The sequence below is a fragment of the Podarcis melisellensis genome, assembly GCF_964234715.1.
Source record: "Podarcis melisellensis genome assembly, chromosome: 5".
Lineage (NCBI taxonomy): Eukaryota > Metazoa > Chordata > Lepidosauria > Squamata > Lacertidae > Podarcis > Podarcis melisellensis.
In genome coordinates this window covers 71579545-71597642 of record NC_138537.1, presented here as the reverse complement: position 1 = coordinate 71597642, position 18098 = coordinate 71579545, and the positions used below count along the sequence as shown (strand labels likewise).

The following is an 18098-nucleotide window of genomic DNA, read 5'->3' as shown; positions in this document are numbered from 1 at the left end:
GCATTTATCTTGCCAGTGCAAAGTCAACAATAAGGTCTCTTTTAAAATAACCATATACATGCATTTCCCAATAAGCCTCATGTTTTGGTTTTATATTGTTACCATTCTCATCAAATATATAATAGATATAGATATATAGCTATTGCAGTTAATAGTTTCGCTCTATCCTGCATGCTAAGGGAACATGTGGAGTACTGTTTCCTACTGTGGACACCACACTTTAAGAAGGATACTGATCAGCTGGAGTATATCCAGAGGACAATGACTAGAATGGTGAAAAGCTCTGGAAATCAAGTCCTATGATGAGTGGGTGGAAGAGCTGAGAAAGGACTAATCTACACTGATGAGTTATAACGTTAAAAATGTGTTATAGAAATGTGACACCAGAGGGTGCTGTAAAGCAGCGATCTTTTGCCAATGGGAAATTCCACTGGGAGCTATATTTTTATAGTGGTTTTTTTATTAGTGTTTTTGAGATGAGTGTAGATCCAGCCTATGTTTAGCTTGGTAAAGAGAAGGGTTGTTATTGTGGGAGGAAGAGATTTTCAAATATCCAAAAGGCTATACTGCAGAAGATATAGCAAACCTGTATGGTGTTGTTCCAGAGGACAAGACAAGTCAGTAGGTGGAAATCGCACTGAATATTTCATTTGCGTGTCAAGAGCCTCAAGCCAGCCCAATCACAATGAATATTTCATTTAACATTAGGATAAACTTTCCAACAGTATCAGTGAAAAAGACTATCAGTGTGGAGGTGGCTGGTAAACTGGAGAGACTCAAGCAGTGGTTAGACAGCCCTCAGTCATGCAGATCCTGCACTGAACAGGGAGCTGAATTAGTGACACCCAAGGTCCTTTCTAACTCTATGATTCTATGAGGGAAATATTGTAAAGGCATTAAAGACTGTGATCAAGTAATGCCACACTAAAAACAAGGCAACTGTTTGCAGGCGTTCCTAATCATCCATGGACATGGCCAGACAGGGCTACAATTATTGCTAGAGGGCGGCATTTAAGTACAAGTGTGCTTGGAATCTTCTTGCAACCACTGACCCCTGGAAAGAAGCCACTGGGCTCTGGAAAGAAGCTGGCAGGCTATTCGCTCCTTGGCGTGAGGTCCCTCCACATCTCAATTCACCCCAGAGACCTCCTTTTGCAGCTGGAGCAAAGGCTTGCTTTGTTAAGTGAAGTTGACAGCTAAAACAGTGCTAAATAGGGTGACTTGGCTGCCCCAGGACATGTTGCCTCTAGATTTCCAAGTTATGTCCCATCCAGGGCCGGCGTTATGATGAAGCATCCTCAGGCGATTGCCTCGGGTGGCAAGACCCTGCCATGATCCAGGGGTGGCAGATCCTGCTGCCATGCCTGCTGCTTCCCTGTGGCTTAAGCAGTCACTGCTGCTGCCTCCAAAATGCTGCCTGGGCCCTGGCGCAGATTTACTTTGTAGAGATTTCCCTTGCAGATTACCAATGCAGTATAGGGAGCTAAGGACATCAACAGGAGCCCAGCCAAGGGGCCAGCTTTTGCTCCTTTTAGCACAAAATGCAGAGCCACTGATGTTTGTGTCTGCCCCTAAACTAGCCTTCACAAATCAGGTGCCCTCCAGATGTTTTGGACTACAACTCCCACCAGCTGCAGCAAGCCCTAAGGGCAGCTACACCTGAGAAGACTGCACTACTCTTCCACCCTTTGAATAAACAAAAATTAAGCCAAACCTTCTGCAGTTTGAATAATGGCAAAACCACAAAGGGAGGAAAGTATGACATTGGTTCTATGACAACAACGTGTGGATGCCCCATAAAAACCAAATGAGCCAAGAGTGGCAACTCCACACTAAACACACAGAGAATAAACATCCTCTCCTTGCTCTTTCCAGCAGCTGTTTACCGAACACAACCCTACAATTACTGGATAGGGCTCTTCTCCACCCGCGAATTGTCCATTCATGAAACTACCCACAGCCATTAACAGAATATAAGCATCCTTTCTTCAACTCAAAACTCTAATCAGATGGCACATTCCTGAAAAGCCAGAGTGATATACTAATTCATGCTACTCATGCAGCAAACTCAAAAGCAATATAATTTGGATCCAGTCCAACAGAAAGCACAAATTGAAACCCTGTCTGCAAGAAGATTTTACTTTGTTAGAGGCTGGCCAGCAGAAGTTGTTATACCACAGTATTATTTTCTTCTGCCTTCCGCAGCCCCTTTTCTTTCTGTATTCGTTTGCATGTCAAGAACATAAAGAAGAGCCAGCTGGACCAGGCCAGTGGCCCATCTAGTACAGCATCCTGTCCCACAGAGGCTGATCAGATGCCTGTGGGAAATCAGCAAGCAGGATGTGAACATATGAGCAATCTCCCCAACTGTGCTTTCCAACACTGCTGCCTCCAGCTGTGGAGGCCGAGCATAGCCATCATAGCTAGTTGCCATCGATAGCCATGTCATTATTTTAAATTTTGTATACATCATCCTTTGAGTGCATTGGCAGAAAAGCTGTGTACACAAATGCAGTCAATAAATTAAGAAGCCTCCAGACAAACTGTTGAATATTTTTTCCTCCGTAACATTAAGCATGAAAACTCCCCCGCAGTTGGGAGTATGTATTTCAAACGGCAGGGAGACAATCCTCAAATCACTTACTGCAAAGTAATTCCATTTGCTTCAGTAAGACTAGTACAGGTAGTGTGAGGGCTATGGTTTTAGGCTGCAGCCCTATATACACTTACTTAGCAGTAAATCTCATTGAACTTAATAGGGCTTACTTCTAAGCAGACATGTACAGGATTGCACTATCAAGTGTATTTAATAACTATGCAGGCCAACAACCTGTGCAAAGAAATTCTAAAACTTAAGAGATGCTCAATCAGTGAAAAAAAGAAGAAAGGAAAGAGAACAATCTTTCATGACCGTTAGGTTTTGATGTGAAGTTTATACATATTCATGATACTTAAAAGCTGTAATCTCTGAAGTTATGCTGGGGAATATGTAGCCTAATATATTCTTCCTATTACCCAAGGGGGCAAAGATGAATTAGTTGACTGGATACTTTTTTAATCAAATAATGACCTGATCCTATGGTGAATAGGAACAGCTTTTAGGAGACTACCAACTATATTTACAAGTTCCAGTTAGGAATTAAAGTAATTCTAATCAACTTTGCATTGCTATTTTTAATTAGCACTGCAGATGTGAGTTAAGTGAGTGAAAGCCAACTGGTCACTCATTGAATGCAAACACAAAGCAATCTATCTGGCCTCTGGTGACCCTTCAAAAGAGATGTGGGAAAGATTTTTCCATAATTCAGTTAAGAGGAAAAGAAAACTGTCCTAAAAAGGCAAAAGAAAGACATATTCCACAGGATCTCCCCATTTTTGGACAAAAGTCTCCCCTGTCCTGTTTGGACATCAAACAGGAAGCCTTTTCCCCTGTATTCGAGTTTGACTGGCCCCATCAAGATCAAAGACCGACCTATGACACATATCAAATCCAGGTGGTTCCTCCAGGATGCTGTTTGGGGTGGCGTCTGTGGCCCATCAAGCCCCATCTGGGTATTCAGACACACACAACACCTCCCCCAGACCTCTTTACTGGGATACCCTATTTCTTTGGATCAGGGAGAGGGATAGGGATCCATCCCGTGGCAAGAGGAGGAGCCAGTATCATCCAGTGGCCATGTGGGCAACAGAAGCTCCCCCCCCCCCGTCTCACCCATGTTCTTGCTGGGCCACAACCTCTGTTCCAACAGAAGCTGGTAAGCAGTCTTTACATCAGCATCATTCCCCTTCCCAATTTTGGATGCAAATTAAAAGGAATTCATCTCATTCAGAAAGGAAGGGTGGAGCCTAAGAAATGTAAAAGACATTAATCTAGCCCCACACGTTTGTTGCCGTGCAGTTATATAGTCATGAGCGGCTAGCGGGTAGGAGTGCCTTTTGGAGCAGGCCTCCACACAGTGATGTCATTGCTGCTAACTGCAATGGGGCAGGGCAACAGCAAGGTCAAAGTCAGAACTAGTACACTCACATTGCATGTCACCAAATAACTGCAAATGTGTTCACAAACGTGAACACTGACTGCATGGAGCTCCACTCATGCGGAAGCCTTTGGGCCACTACAATACCACTAGCATTACATTTGAAACAAGCCTTAGTTCACAAACCATTACCTCTCAAATGTATTTCGTAAGGTTTTCATGAAGACCAATGTATCCACAACACAGGGAAACGGAAGAAAAAGGGGTGGAGGAAGAGAGAGAAAGAAAAGAACCAGTTTTGCACATTAGTATTAATCATTTGCCAGAGGCAAATCTTTTATTTCACTTTCTTTCTTTCTTTCTTTCTTTTTGGAAATGTACGAGTGCTCTTTCTGTCCATTAAAAAGGGAATTCAGACAGAGATGGCCTCATGGGAAAGTGGAGATTGGCTATTACACTGAAGTGAGAGATTGCTTTTCATATACAATTATTGGAAGTGCCACTTGTCCCTAGCTAAATTAAACAGTTGTAGAGGCAGACCATATCACTTCAACCAAAATCAGTACATTTCTCCTCTCTGTACTGAATGATCTTTTGCGAATATAGAAGTGTGTAAAGCAAAATATACTATGTTTTCTATTGTTAAATAAATTACTATTGGGGGGGGGGGAATCCAACAATTTTAATTAAGAAGGGCTGGATTTAAAACCAGTATAGGTATTTATATGTCTGCGTACCCCAAGAATATTTTAAAATACTACTCTATCAGAACTACAAATGCCACTACCCTGAGGTGGGTACAAAAATTAGGTTCTTGGCTTTTATAGCTTTATACTGTCATGATTAAAATGCATTTTTTAATTTTTTTACTATGATTTTAGTAAGTTGGCAACAGTAATAAGCAGAAGCACTAGGGTCAAATTGTGTATTTGACAACCTAGTAAGCTACTGCTTGTTAGATGCATTTATGCCTATAATATATTCACATTCATATATAATGCTTTTAAAAACATATATCAAACATATTTATACTACTCTGTTTTATCCTTTCATTTTTAAAACCCAGTTGGATTGGCAAATCTTTGTACAAGCAGGTCAGCCTTGAAACCAAGCCAAAATGTGTATGTGTGTATGTGAGTGAATGATTTTTTGCTTGCAGAGGGCTAAGAAGGAAATAAGCAGATGAGCAAACAGGTAAGCCAGACATTTTCTGCTTTGCTTTACTATACTACCAACTGTGGGCCTATGGAAATGGAGTATGTTCCCATGCATTTTTCAGCCCAGTGGCATTCCAGATCAGGCTTCCTCAACCTCAACCCTTCAGATGTTTTTGGCCTACAACTCCCATGATCCCTAGCTAGCAGGACCAGTGGTCAGGGATGATGGGAATGGGAATTGGAGAGCCGAGGTTGAGGAAGCCTGTTCTAAATCCTGTGACAAATGAAAGTGCTTAATGATCCCATGTGTATATAAAGGCAGTTCTGCATCAGTGCCAATTGAGAGAAGGCAATTTGGGTGGAGAAGCCTCCTTGAAGCAGGCAGGGCTCACCCTTCTCACAAGAGGCAATCATCACCTCTCTGGCTCAGGCAGGTGTCCCCTCCCTGCCTCCCCTCCCCTTTTTATCAGCCAAGAGGGGCAAGAGCCTAGAGTGCAAGTGGTCACCCTGACTGATCCACACACCTTTGCCGTATTTTTGAACCTTACTAACATAGCAGGTTTGGACAGTGCTCTGGACATCTCTCAAGATTCATCTGCTGTAACAGTGGAGTCAAGGTCCCAGTGGATGCAAGCAATTTTATCCTCAAAATGCTTTGTAAACAAGTCACACGAGCTACCGTCAGTTCTGTCACCTCCTTCAGGCCAGACTGTAAAAGGCCCTGCGTTCCCCAATAACAGCTCTGCTGGACGGCACAATGAGAATACAATGGCGGCTGCAAAGTATGCCTTCTTTGCTGCCTTCACTGTCACTAGGCTGGCTCAATAATGAGCCTTCGCCAGTGTTTGACTGCATTTGACTGGAGTTTTCATTCTTTCACATTCAAGCTTTCTCCCAGCTTGTTTCCTCACCCTAAGTTCTGGAGTATATCAGGGAGCTAAATGGGCTCCACAAAGCAGGAGAGGGCGTTCAGGAGTGATCGTGTCAATCGCCCAAGCCATTTGGCTGTTCCAGATGTCGGCTAGAGCTTTGACAGGAGCACCTGTCATATCAGCTGAAAAATCCCTACAGGATCCTTAGCCCCCTGGGTCCTGTGTGTGTGTGTGTGTGTGTGTGAGAGAGAGAGAGAGAGAGAGAGAGAGAGAGAGAGAGAGAGAGAGTATACCCCATCTTTTGTGTGTATGAAATTAGGGTTAGTATGCTAAGTAGAATTATTCATTCATTCCAATTTCTATTCACCACTTTCTTGGGCTTTTCTCTTCAAAAGGAAGAGAAAAGCCCCAACTGTGTAATATTGATTTTAGGAAATAAAGCTTTGAGCTTGCATTCTCCTTTTGCAAAGAAAGATCCCTAGGCTGTGTGCCAAGATCAATCTTGGCATACACAGCAAGGCGGTTGTTTAAAGTTCACAATCCAGTTCCACCTCAAACAGGATTCTGTGACAATAACATGCTGAGCACAATGATGACTGGACATCCAGTAGCACTATAGTAATGTTACATTCTGGAGGGAAACTAGAATGGTTGTCATAGAACTTTCATTTTTAAAAGGTAAGGAGAATCTCCAAGGATAAGATGTACACCAATGCTTTCTCATATGTGACACACTGAGCTAAAACAACAGGTATTTTCTGAAGTTGTTCTGGGGTGTTTCTTCCAGAAGTAATAATTTACAAAACTGCTGACCATAGCCAGAGCTGCCTTAGTTTTTATTTCTGCTCTGTAGTTCTGCTTGTCCTTCATGCCAACTTGACATCTGTTTCAATTGTCAAGGTAATTCGTACTTCTATACTACAAATGGAAAAAACTGTTTTGGTAACATAAATGATGTTTTATGACCACAGAACTTTACACAGACTCTTAATATGCACTATGGTTAGTCCACAAACATCTTACTCAGGGTTAGCTATATTGGTTTTGGAGCCCTACACTTCAGTAACCAGTTTTTGGATTGTAGCCTAGATAAATATTTTCAGATTCCCAACATGGGGTACAAAACCTTCTAATATTGATGACCTGTCCTAGTCATATTTGGAAATTTTCATGGAACCACATTGGGTTCAACTGGGCCAACACTCTTGTTTCTCACACTAAAATCTGATTTTGCACACAGAATAGACTAAGCAGGTTTCCTAGCCCTAAATTTCCAGCCCTCACTTTTACACAGATTCAACTTCACTTACTGACAGAAACATCTGGATCTGACATGAAGGCTACATGCTCCCTTTCAATATGGCTCAGGTAATGTTTATGTGTCATACACAATGGAACTGCTAGAAACATTTTATAATAAACAGGAATAAAGGGGAGGGATTAACCAGGCCTTAAAAGCAATGCATTTGTAATGGCTACAGAACTACTGCAAACTTTATACACAGCAATATGGATATTATCTGGCTCTGCAAATGTCAATGGACAAGCATCCTCACTGGGAGCTGGGACATTTGTAATGCAGCATGCAGCTCTCAAAATAAGACAGCATCAGTTGAAAAATGTCTAGCTATTATTTGTTGCAAAGCAGATTCATTGCAAATAAAGTATTTATCTATATAATATGTTACTCATCTATTGACTAGCCTAGAAGCATTCAATTAATTTTCTCATTCATATTCCAGCCTTCCCATAATATGTAGCCTTGCAGCTTCTACATCAAGAGTTTTTCCATTTCTTTTCATTTTATTGGCTTTTCTTGCCTTTCCTGTGTACAGTTGGAGACATCAGGGAGAAGGGTTATCTGCTTCCTCCAGTTACCGTGGAAACGTTGCATAGAATCAGACAGCACTAGCTCCTAAGAATTTTTTAAAAAATATTTGTCTAGTATAGATTACATAAAATAAAAAAATGGATTGAAATGATATAAAATATGCTTCCATGCTCCTAGAATTCATTATGTGATCTTAATTCAGTTTAAAGGGATGATAAAACATTTTTACAAGGGCTCACTCTTAACAGTAAAATTACTGTTCTAGGAAAGGTAAAAAAGGATCATAAGGGAACATATTAAACATTTATAAGCATTATAAACAAATTATTATAATATAGGACTCAGTATTCCAACTTAAGCACAGGACTTTATAAATCTAAAAAAGTTTCACAATATGGACATATTACATGGAGCTATTGTTCTGAGCCCTAAATACCCAGGGTTGTTGTTTTTTACCCTCTAAATCATGGAAACTACAGAGCTGTGAACATTTATAATTTATACTGTAAACTAGGGAAGGCTTAGAAAGTCAACTTTTGCAAATTTCTCTCAGAAATGGCCTAATCCACACATCTTGGATTGGAATTTAGCTGTCTACCAGATTTTGCACTTCTGTGAACTTCTGTGATGCAGGTCTTCACCATTAAATACATATTTTGAAAGTACTCTCTATACTTGTCATTTTAATGTAGAAATGGAATGGAATATGAATATGGGTAAAACAAAATGTGAAAGTGCTATGGAATCAAAACAGACAAATTCACCTTACTGTAAGCTGGCAAGCATGGCTTCACATCATTTCAAAAGCAATTTTAACAGTGCAGTTCTATGTACAATATGTTCACTTGGATGTATGCCTGATAGTATTCAGTGGGGCTTGCCCCCAAGTGAGTGTGCACACAACTGAGCCTAAAGCAACAGCAGTATCAACAACAACATCTCAATTGGTTCAATCAAGCCTGTTTGCAAAGTTTCCCCAAAACCTGATCTAGTAAAATCATACTAATTGGTACCATCCCCATCAAAGTGAAAGGGAATTTTTTTTCTTACCCTTTGATCTCAACAAAAGAAGGGCCTTCTCTTGCATCTAAAAGATTCCCTTAGAGGGAACAACATGGAGTCCACTTTCCATGTGTTCCTCCTGCATCATTTGATTTTTAACATAGTCAAAATTTAATGTATTCCCAAGAGCCAAAATTGTTCTAGTTATTGTGATGGTGCACAATGTTTTCTTTTTTATTGATATGCATTCACAAAACTGTTGCTTCAGCTTTTCTGATTTCTTTCTAGGACCTACTCAAGCAGCACCAGCAGCTCAGCAAGTGCCCAGATCTGCTAATGAAAAAAATAATCAAGGGTATTACTTTTTGTGCCATGAGATGTTGAAGGAATTCAGGCATTACAGGGAGGTTGGGCAGGATTTTCTTGCCCACACTAGGTTCAAATTAAAGAACTATACATGAGTCACCACCATAGCAAAACTATTGTTTCATCTTACTATTTTGACATGGTTCTCTCCTTGATGACAAATATACCAGTATTCATTCATTTTATTGCTTTGACGACCAGAATCATAAATTAGTATATTTACCTGCTATAAGTTACTTCTTTCTTGCAGTTTTCTTTCATGGTAAAACAATTCCATTTTCCATGCCCAGTCATAATTAAGTTCTCCCTTCTGCATTTCCTCCTGCCTTTATATTTATTACTTATTACTTATTGTGTGCCATTTCAGACTTGTGGTTAGTAAAACAGTGGTAGTTTGCCTCAGCCTGAAGAACTGCATAAGGTATAAATTATGGCTGGGGTTGTTTCTTGAAGAGTATTTCCTCACTTCACATGGAGGGACATTCAAAAGCAAAAGATATACAGTATGGCATCTTTTGTTCAAAGGGAGGGGTGAGTTTAAAACCCAATATGCATGTCTGAGCCTTTGGGTACACTTAAAGCACTTCTGCCTATTTTTCTTCTTTGGCGATCACTTGTAGCCGAGTAAGATTGTCTTCCATATACATGGTTTTAAAAGTGAGTCCATGAGTGACTGTGGAGCCCAATTCTCGATCGACATGTCCTTCCACAGTGGGGACATAGGTTTCCAGGCGGGAGTTGATCACAGTGAGGGTTTGCCAAGCATGCCTTTCTCTTGGCACATTTCTCCCTTCCGTCCTGAGTTCAAGTGTCTTCAAAATCCATGACACTTTTGGTAAAAGCTGTTCTCCAATTGGAGCGCTTTACAGGCCTGTGTTTCCCACTTGTTGGTGTTTATACTACATTTTTTTAGATTTGTCTTGAGAGAGTCTTTGAACCTCTTGTTGACCACCAGCATTACCCTTACCATTTTTAAGTTTAGAATAGAGTATTTGCTTTGGAAGACGATAATCAGGCATCTGCACAACATGACCAGTCCAATGAAGTTTATGTTGAAGAATCATTGCTTCAACACTGGTGATCTTTGCCTCTTCCAGTACACTGGCATTAGTTCGCCTGTCTTCCCAGGTGATGTGTAAAATTTTTCGGAGACACTGCTGATGGAATCTTTCTTGCTTTTAAATTTTTTTTTATCTGAGAATGTGTGAATTTTCCCTGTGAACCCTTCCTCTATGCACAATTAATCATAACTCTTGCATGGCCTAGGCCAGCCCTCCCCAACCTGATGCCCACCAGATGCTTTTAACTACAACTCCCATCATCCCTGACATTGGTCATGACTGATGGGAGTTGTAGTCCAAAACAGCTGGAGAGCACTAGGTTGGGGAAAGCTTATCTTGGCTGATCTAGTGACATAATTCATAGGCTTTAATGAGTCACTACCAGAGACAACTATCATACAGAGCGAACTAAGTACATTCCAAACAAAAAGGTCAGCCTGAAAAGGCCTTGCCTGTTTAAATATAACACATCTACATAATATAATATGGCATATTGCTTCTCTGCTGTAATGTCTAAATCATCTGGATCTCCTAATATACATTTTCTTAATACGGTAAAAAAGCAATCACCAATCTTCAATCATGTAAATTTCTATGCAATATGGATACATGCATACTATAATGTTAATATGACATTTCATAGGTCAATACAACTTTTAAATGTCTTTGTTTGCACAGTGCACCATCTGCCATGCCTGTTAACTGTAGGTTGATTGACATTTCTAACTGGTATTGAAATATATCTCTCAGGCATCCTGAAACTAGGAAATCTTTACTTGTTCATCTTTGTTCTTCTGTAATAAAGGTTGTGATTAAATGGATTAATCAGGATGTAGGCAGGATGTAGCTTGCAGCTCAGTTTAGTAATGGAGGAGCTGGAGTTGGTTAGGTGGATTTTATCGAGAACTGAAGCTTTTATCTAATTATTTTCATAATGTGGGGTAGACCAGAGGGAATGTGTGTGAAATATAAAGTTGAGAGCCTTGACTTCAGAACCATTAGTGGCATCAGGAAACAAAATAATCTGAACACAGGTTACACTTTGGCTTGCTTAAAAGTGCAGCCATGAGAGAATTTTGATTTGAGAGAAGAACTGTATAATGTTTTTAAGGTACATCTGCTCTCTTTTGAATGTATTGCCCCAGTGCAGGCAAATTAGCTAAAGCACGCTCCTCATTCCCTACCTTACAGAGGCAGAAAAGGTGATCCAGTTTATTGCTGACTATATGTTAGCAAGTCAATTTATTTTAGCCATCTCTTCCCTGCTCCCTCTGCCAAGTTGCCTTTTTATATATCTGCTTGAGGTAGAACACAAGAGGAACTTCAGTTTGGAGAGCCATGTGCCAGCACTAATTCCATTTCCTTCAGCCACAGCAATCTCCTCCCCGTATTGGTCACTAGTGGCTGCTGCATCTGGAACAGCAGGTCAAAGCTTCTCACTCCTACATTAGCAGTGAGAATGACAACCCTGGCTCTGGTGCAGGTGTAGGAAATCTTTGGTCCTGCAGATGTTGCTGTATTATTATTATTATTATTATTATTATTCAAACCCCACCCATCTGGCTGGGCTGCCCCAGCCACTCTAGGTTGCTTCCAACAAATATAAAAACATTATAAAATATCAAACATTATTAGTAGCAATCTGATCCAATATAGAAAGTCACAATAATTTTGAAATAAACAACATATCAAATAAAGCAATATTCAATAATACGTTAAAATCTAAGAGTAAAGAGTAAAATTAGACTATTGGGAAAAGCAAATAACAATTAAAGCCCCGCTAAGCATGATCAATGGCCAGGGATGGAAGTTGAAGTTCAGCAACATATGCAGAAATCAAAGACTACATAGCGCATGGATGGAGAGGTGTGTGTAACCTGGGGAGAGTCTCAAGAGCCAGATAGGACACCTAGGTGTCAACTTTCTGGAAAATAGAACTATAGAATTGTAGAGTTGGAAGGGATCGTGAGTATCTGTTTCTATATTCCAAAGACAATGACCAGCACTGATAGAAACACCAGACATGTTATCTGTAATTTCCCAAAAATTATGTAAATTTGTCCCACAAAACTAAATACTGAAATTACAATTGGATTTGTACTTACTAAAAATTCTGCTCCCAACCTCCTTCAACTCTGGAGCATTGGGAGAAACCCAAAGTACATGTGTAGGGGGAAGAAAAGTAGAGATTGTTCCATCAGGCATGCATAAATGTCTGCACTGATGGAATGTTTTCCTTAGTGCTATGCTGAATTCCAAAGAGTTATCTTTTATCTCAAACAGGAATTCTGCAACCAGATTGTTGCTGTGTCTTTGGGACATCTGTGACAATGCATTATTTAGCCATTATTTTATAAACTGAAAGCAGCAAAAAATAATAATATAGATATAGTCTAGTATGGGCTCTTGAATTCCACTTCATATGCATATGCTCATCAGAGATTTCAATCTTTAGGTGAATCAAAAAGGTGATCAACTTATAAGAACCATGCTTGTTTCTCAGATCACTGTACTATTTAGGTCAATGCTTAACTCAATAAACACTACACTTTCAAAGCAAATTCAAATGAATGCAACTGTTTGCATCTAAGTGGAACTAAAAAATGGAAGCCATGTAAAAAGAACTACCATTGATATTTTAAGTACCTCTTTTCCATTTCCATCACAGACTTCCTGCTGGAGCAATCTGTGTGCAAAGCAGAACCTTTGCCTTCATAAGCTCCAATTCTCTGCTTATTGTATTCAACACATATAATTATCTCATAATAAATTCAAAAATTCATATTCAAAACTCTTCAGTCCTTTCACATGATAAGCACTGAGATGGAGTGAATAGCAGAGAGATGTTATAATTATACCACATATGCAAAGGAGAAATAAAATGTATGGTATCAAATGTCCTTCAAAATACAAATACTCATCAGTCAGTTGTTGTGTAATGGCGAGGATATATACTGTATATGTGTAGGTGCATAAAAGAACAGAAGTATAATGAAAATATGAACTGTGGAGAGGGAGGAGGATAGTAATCATATAGGCTTTAAAAAGATACAAACCAAATATCCTGCAACAAGCAAACTATTCCTGCAAACATGTACCTATCTTGTAAAAATGGTGCACTGTTCCCCCCCCCCCAAATGCCACTGAGCCTGGGAGATCAGTGGGACAGCTGGAAAGGATATGTCCTGTTGTTCCAACTGCTTCTACCTCTGATATATTCAAATGTAAACAGGAGGTAGGGTAGAGATTCCCCCCCCCCATTTTTAACTCTCCTGTCCCATCACTTAATCATGACCATAGGCAGAAAATCAATGGAAATAGGGGAGCCTCTGAATAATCATCTTTCCAGTCACCAGTGTTTTCTAGACATCTAGACAGAAGTTCAACCCTAGTTGAACCAGCGCCATACTTCTTTTTTTTAAAAAAAATGCATGTTATGATTGACAAGTAACTTTTGATGAATTCTTCCCCTCTTATCCATTACCATAATACCCCTGAGGTCAGATCAGAATGGGTGTTAGTTATTCCAGCATTAGTATCTTTACTATACCATCCATAAGACACACTATAAATTGCTAAGTGTCACCACTTACTGTGTTACAAAGCAACAGCATTCAGCGAATAGCAACCAAGGTTAATTAAGGTGCACCAGAGAGCTATGGAGTGATTATCATTACTGAGCACTATTCCTTTTGGCTCTTCAATCTCCATCTACACAATAGATTCAAAGACTATAAAACTTCATTAGTAGTTTAACTAAGCAATCCAGCAAGAATATGAGATGGGTCAAGCTTTTTGCTTAGTAGCACAGCATACTGTACAGTATATGAAGGCTTAATTACAAAGCACTTTTTTTTTTTTGAATACACCACAAAACATCATTAGTAGTCTACAGGGCTTTTCTTAGGATGGAACTTGGTTCCAGCACCTCTCAGGTGGACATCATTGCCATTGTAAGAGAACAAGGTGAATTCCAGCACCTCTTTTTCTAGAAAAATAACACTGGTAATCTATATGATAAAACAGTGACAGCAGTATGCCTACATTGCAAAAAGCAGCCTTCCCCTTTCAATATTCTGGCTATAACTCCCATCAGTCCCATCCAGAAAATCTATGTTGGTTGGAGCTAATGAGAACTTCTGGAGGGCACCAGGTTGGGGAAGGGTGACATAGATGTTTGTGCAATATATTTATGTTTATTGTACTGTGTCAAAAGTCAATAAATGAGAGGACAAAATATAGCTATCTTAAACAACTGTTCTAAAAATCACCACTGACAACATGATGATCAGCAGATCTTAAGTGAGCAATAACATGTAGGCAGACTTCTCGGTCTGTACAGGAATAGGAATTTCAACCAGAGCACTTTGCTTTTTTGTGAAGCTCAGCATGAAGGTATCACTGCAATATTTCACTGGCAAATAACAAATTTATTTCAGTGGGTGTTACCGATATAGCCACAAGTGAGTAAATTTACACCAAAAAGATTGAAGGCCGTTTATCACACAAAAAAAGAAACACTGGAATTTCACTGAAGATAGCACAAATACATCAACTGTGTATTTTCAATGAAACTTCAATGCTCTTTATCTGCCATGGAAATAAAAAACGTGTGTTTATGGGTGATATAGAACAGTAACAATTACTCTTGCCAAAAGTATTGTTACAAAGGCATTTATTATGAGGGTGTTTCAGAAAGAAGCAGCAAAATGGCTGCCCATGCTTCTTGATTCACACACCACTGTGTTATTACTGAACCTATACTTAGCTCTTCAATAGCATGCTAGGCATCATCCAGAGCACAGAAGATCTCTGCTTGGTGGACTCACAATGTAAATAATATGGGAGAAGAAAAGGCTTGAGGATAGCATAGCAAGGGTGAGGAAAGGAAGAATTGGTGGCAGCACTCCCCTGTCCCCAAGTACATTGCTCTCCACTTATTTAATTTATTTATTTAACAAAAAAATGTATACTGCTTAACTACAAATAAAGCCTCTAAGCAGTTTACAAATAATATAAAATATACATTTAGAATGCCTATAAAATCCAGCATTAAAAACAAGTTTATAAAAAGTAAATTAAATAAAATCAAGAGTTAAATGTATACATTTTAAACTTAAAATACAGATTAAGATACACATCAAATTTATGTGTCTGGGTAGGCTTGCCAAAACAGAAAAGTTGTTTAGCAGGCACCTAAAAGATTATAGGGAAGGCACCTTCCTCATGTCAATGGGCAGGGAGTTACAGAGTGTAGGAGCTGCCACACTATAAGATCAGTTCTTTACAAATCACCTCCCCTAACACCCCACAAATACAGGACAAACATTAACCAGAACTTGTAAAAGTGCCAGTTCTACATATAGTAGTCAAATGGGTATATAAGACAATCTGCCAAGGAAACAGGGACCAAGATGTTAAGGGCTTAATATACTAATAGTAGCACCTTGAACTTGGTCCAGTAACAAATTGGCAGCCAGTGCACATATATGAGAAGGGGTGTTATAAGCCGACAGGATCTCACTCATGCTAGCAACTGCAATGCAGCATCTGTACTAGCTCCAGTTTCCAGGCCAAATGCAAGGGAAACCCTCAGTTCAAAAGTGGCTTAATGGGGAACTGTGGTTTAAAAAGGGAATGAAGTTCCACAGCTCACCTGCAATAGGAGGAGGGAAGGGGCAAGGAGTGTCCAGGCTTGATGCTCATTTCCAAGTATTAAGCCAGAGATGTCAAATCTTTCCCCAAAGCAGAAACACTGGGTTCTAGATGCTGCAACACAAGGAATCATTCAGGCAATTGTGGAAACTCTTTTCTTTAGTGAGAACACGAAGGACTCTTCTGTTCAGAATCCTGAGCATCTCCATCACATTTCTCCTATATTGCTCATATTATGATGGGATGTAATTCAGCTTCTCCAAAGAGATCAAATTTGGAAAAGCCTCAGTTATGTTTAACAAACAATCTCAGTTCTCAAAGAGTGAAAAAACATATATAAATTAGAAGCTTGGACGCTGTTAAAGTTATTTTGTTGCAACCCTTTCCAGGGAAAAAAATGGGAGAAGAAAGAGTTAACCTCCTGTTCAGGAATAGAAGGGAACATTGTCCATAGAGGTCAGCCTTTGTGTGTGTGTGAATTAGCTGAATTAGAAAAAGCAGTCCTGTCTCAGCTCTTTTAATAATACCGATACATATTCAAAATTACGTTTCCTTTCGCCTGACACCTCGGGCTGGTCATTTTTCATTTATTCTGATTTGGAGAAGTGTCTTTACTAAATTGTGATTGATTTTGACAGGCTGTTCCTAGGAAAAAATATATAGCTAGCATAAGGGACTTCTTTCCCCAATGCCTTCATTCTGTGCAAGAACTGTGGTGTTATTGGATATTCTAAATTAAGTGGTTTTTAAAATATCTGGGGGCTTACTGCATGACTGAAAAATATAGCACTTTCTGCTAGTTCCAACCAGCCCATGAGCTCAGAAAACAATGAATTATAATAATAAAGATTGTCCTTGATCCTCTCAGGATTTCACAGACTCTGCAAATCCATTCTGCATGTCCTGCAGGGCATTTTATATTTCATCTCTCTCCACTAAGGATCCCCAGGCTGGGAGCATTCCACAATCCTGCATTAAAATCAGACTGTTGAGCTAGTTCATTATTGGGTTCCCTTCTGTGTGAGAATATCTGCAACAGTGAGAAAGGGAGCACAAAAAGGTTAGAATTGATTGATGCTGATGACCTGACAGATCGACTCAGGGCAATTAGAGTTTCCCACACCTATTGCACGACTGCAAGTTTCCTCAAATACATGCACTCATTCACTCCTTTTAAAGTAGGAAATGGAGGATTATATGCTAATTGATCCTGATACAGTTTTATTCATTAGAGGCTTCCATATTCAGAATCACAAAATTGCAATATAAGGAAATTAAATTCAACTGGGCCACGTATCTCTTCCAACTATGTTTCCAACTATACTTCTATGACTCTATGATTATCAATTAAATTGGCTGCAAGTCTTTAGACATCAAGTTGCCTTTGCTATCTTTCATTCTCTCTGATCAACATAGCAATTAAAATCTGTCAGCAGGAAGTCTAACAAAGAGAAAGACTTTCAAAAAAAAAAAAAAAAGATTACAATGTGGAACACTCCTGCCCAGTGTTCCAGCCATTAATCCATGCCTTCTTGCAATATGCTGTACTCCATTCTACTTCCTCCATGGCTTTCCAATTTTATGTTCCAGAAGACTGTCAACATCCTTGTCCACTAAGCATGTTCAGCCTCATTGGGTGGTTTCTTGATTGATTGTTTTGGGAGGGGGGAGGATTTTATACTATGTTGTTGTTTGTATTTCTGCAAACATCTGGATTTCCCTGAGCTTGTTGAGACCTCCCCTCCATGGTGCTCTACAGCAGGGGTCAGCAACCTTTTTCAGCTGTGGGCCAGTCCACCGTCCCTCAGACCATATGGTGGGCCGGATTATATTTTGAGATAGAAAATGAACGAATTCCTATGCCCCACAAATAACCCAGAGATGCATTTTAAATAAAAGCACACATTCTACTCATGTAAAAACACGCTGATTCCTGGACCGTCCACAGGCTGGATTGAGAAGGCAATTGGGCCAAATCCGGCCCCCGGACCTTAGGTTGCCTACCCCTACTCTAGAGTTAAAGCTGATACAATGGGGCACAGCCCCTACTTTGCAACTGCTTCCCTTAAAGGGCAGGGAAGAGCTCTGTAACTGCAGGATTGTTAAACTCAAAAGACATAAGACAATTGCTGAAGCAATGTTTCCAGCTTGCTGCTCTAAGTTGCCTTGCATCCAAC

General features: G+C 39.8%; 1 protein-coding gene and 1 long non-coding RNA gene across 13 annotated transcripts in view; one reads left to right on the top strand and one right to left on the bottom strand.

Moving 5' to 3' along the window:
- CTNNA3 (catenin alpha 3) overlaps nt 1–18098 on the bottom strand; it is a 564841-nt gene that overhangs the window by 216107 nt on the left and 330636 nt on the right. The window contains exon 10 of one of the 12 annotated variants that reach the window (XM_081913567.1): nt 12914–12952. The exons of the other annotated variants lie outside the window; for them this stretch is intronic. Coding sequence (XP_081769693.1) covers nt 12929–12952 — 24 coding nt within the window. The 3' untranslated portion in view covers nt 12914–12928. Of the gene's footprint in view, nt 1–12913; nt 12953–18098 lie in introns of those variants that run through there. 12 annotated transcript variants of the gene reach the window in all.
- LOC309371290 lies at nt 4935–7922 on the top strand. Its single transcript, XR_014169018.1, has 3 exons — nt 4935–5171; nt 7301–7374; nt 7842–7922. It is a non-coding gene; the product is annotated as an uncharacterized lncRNA (long non-coding RNA).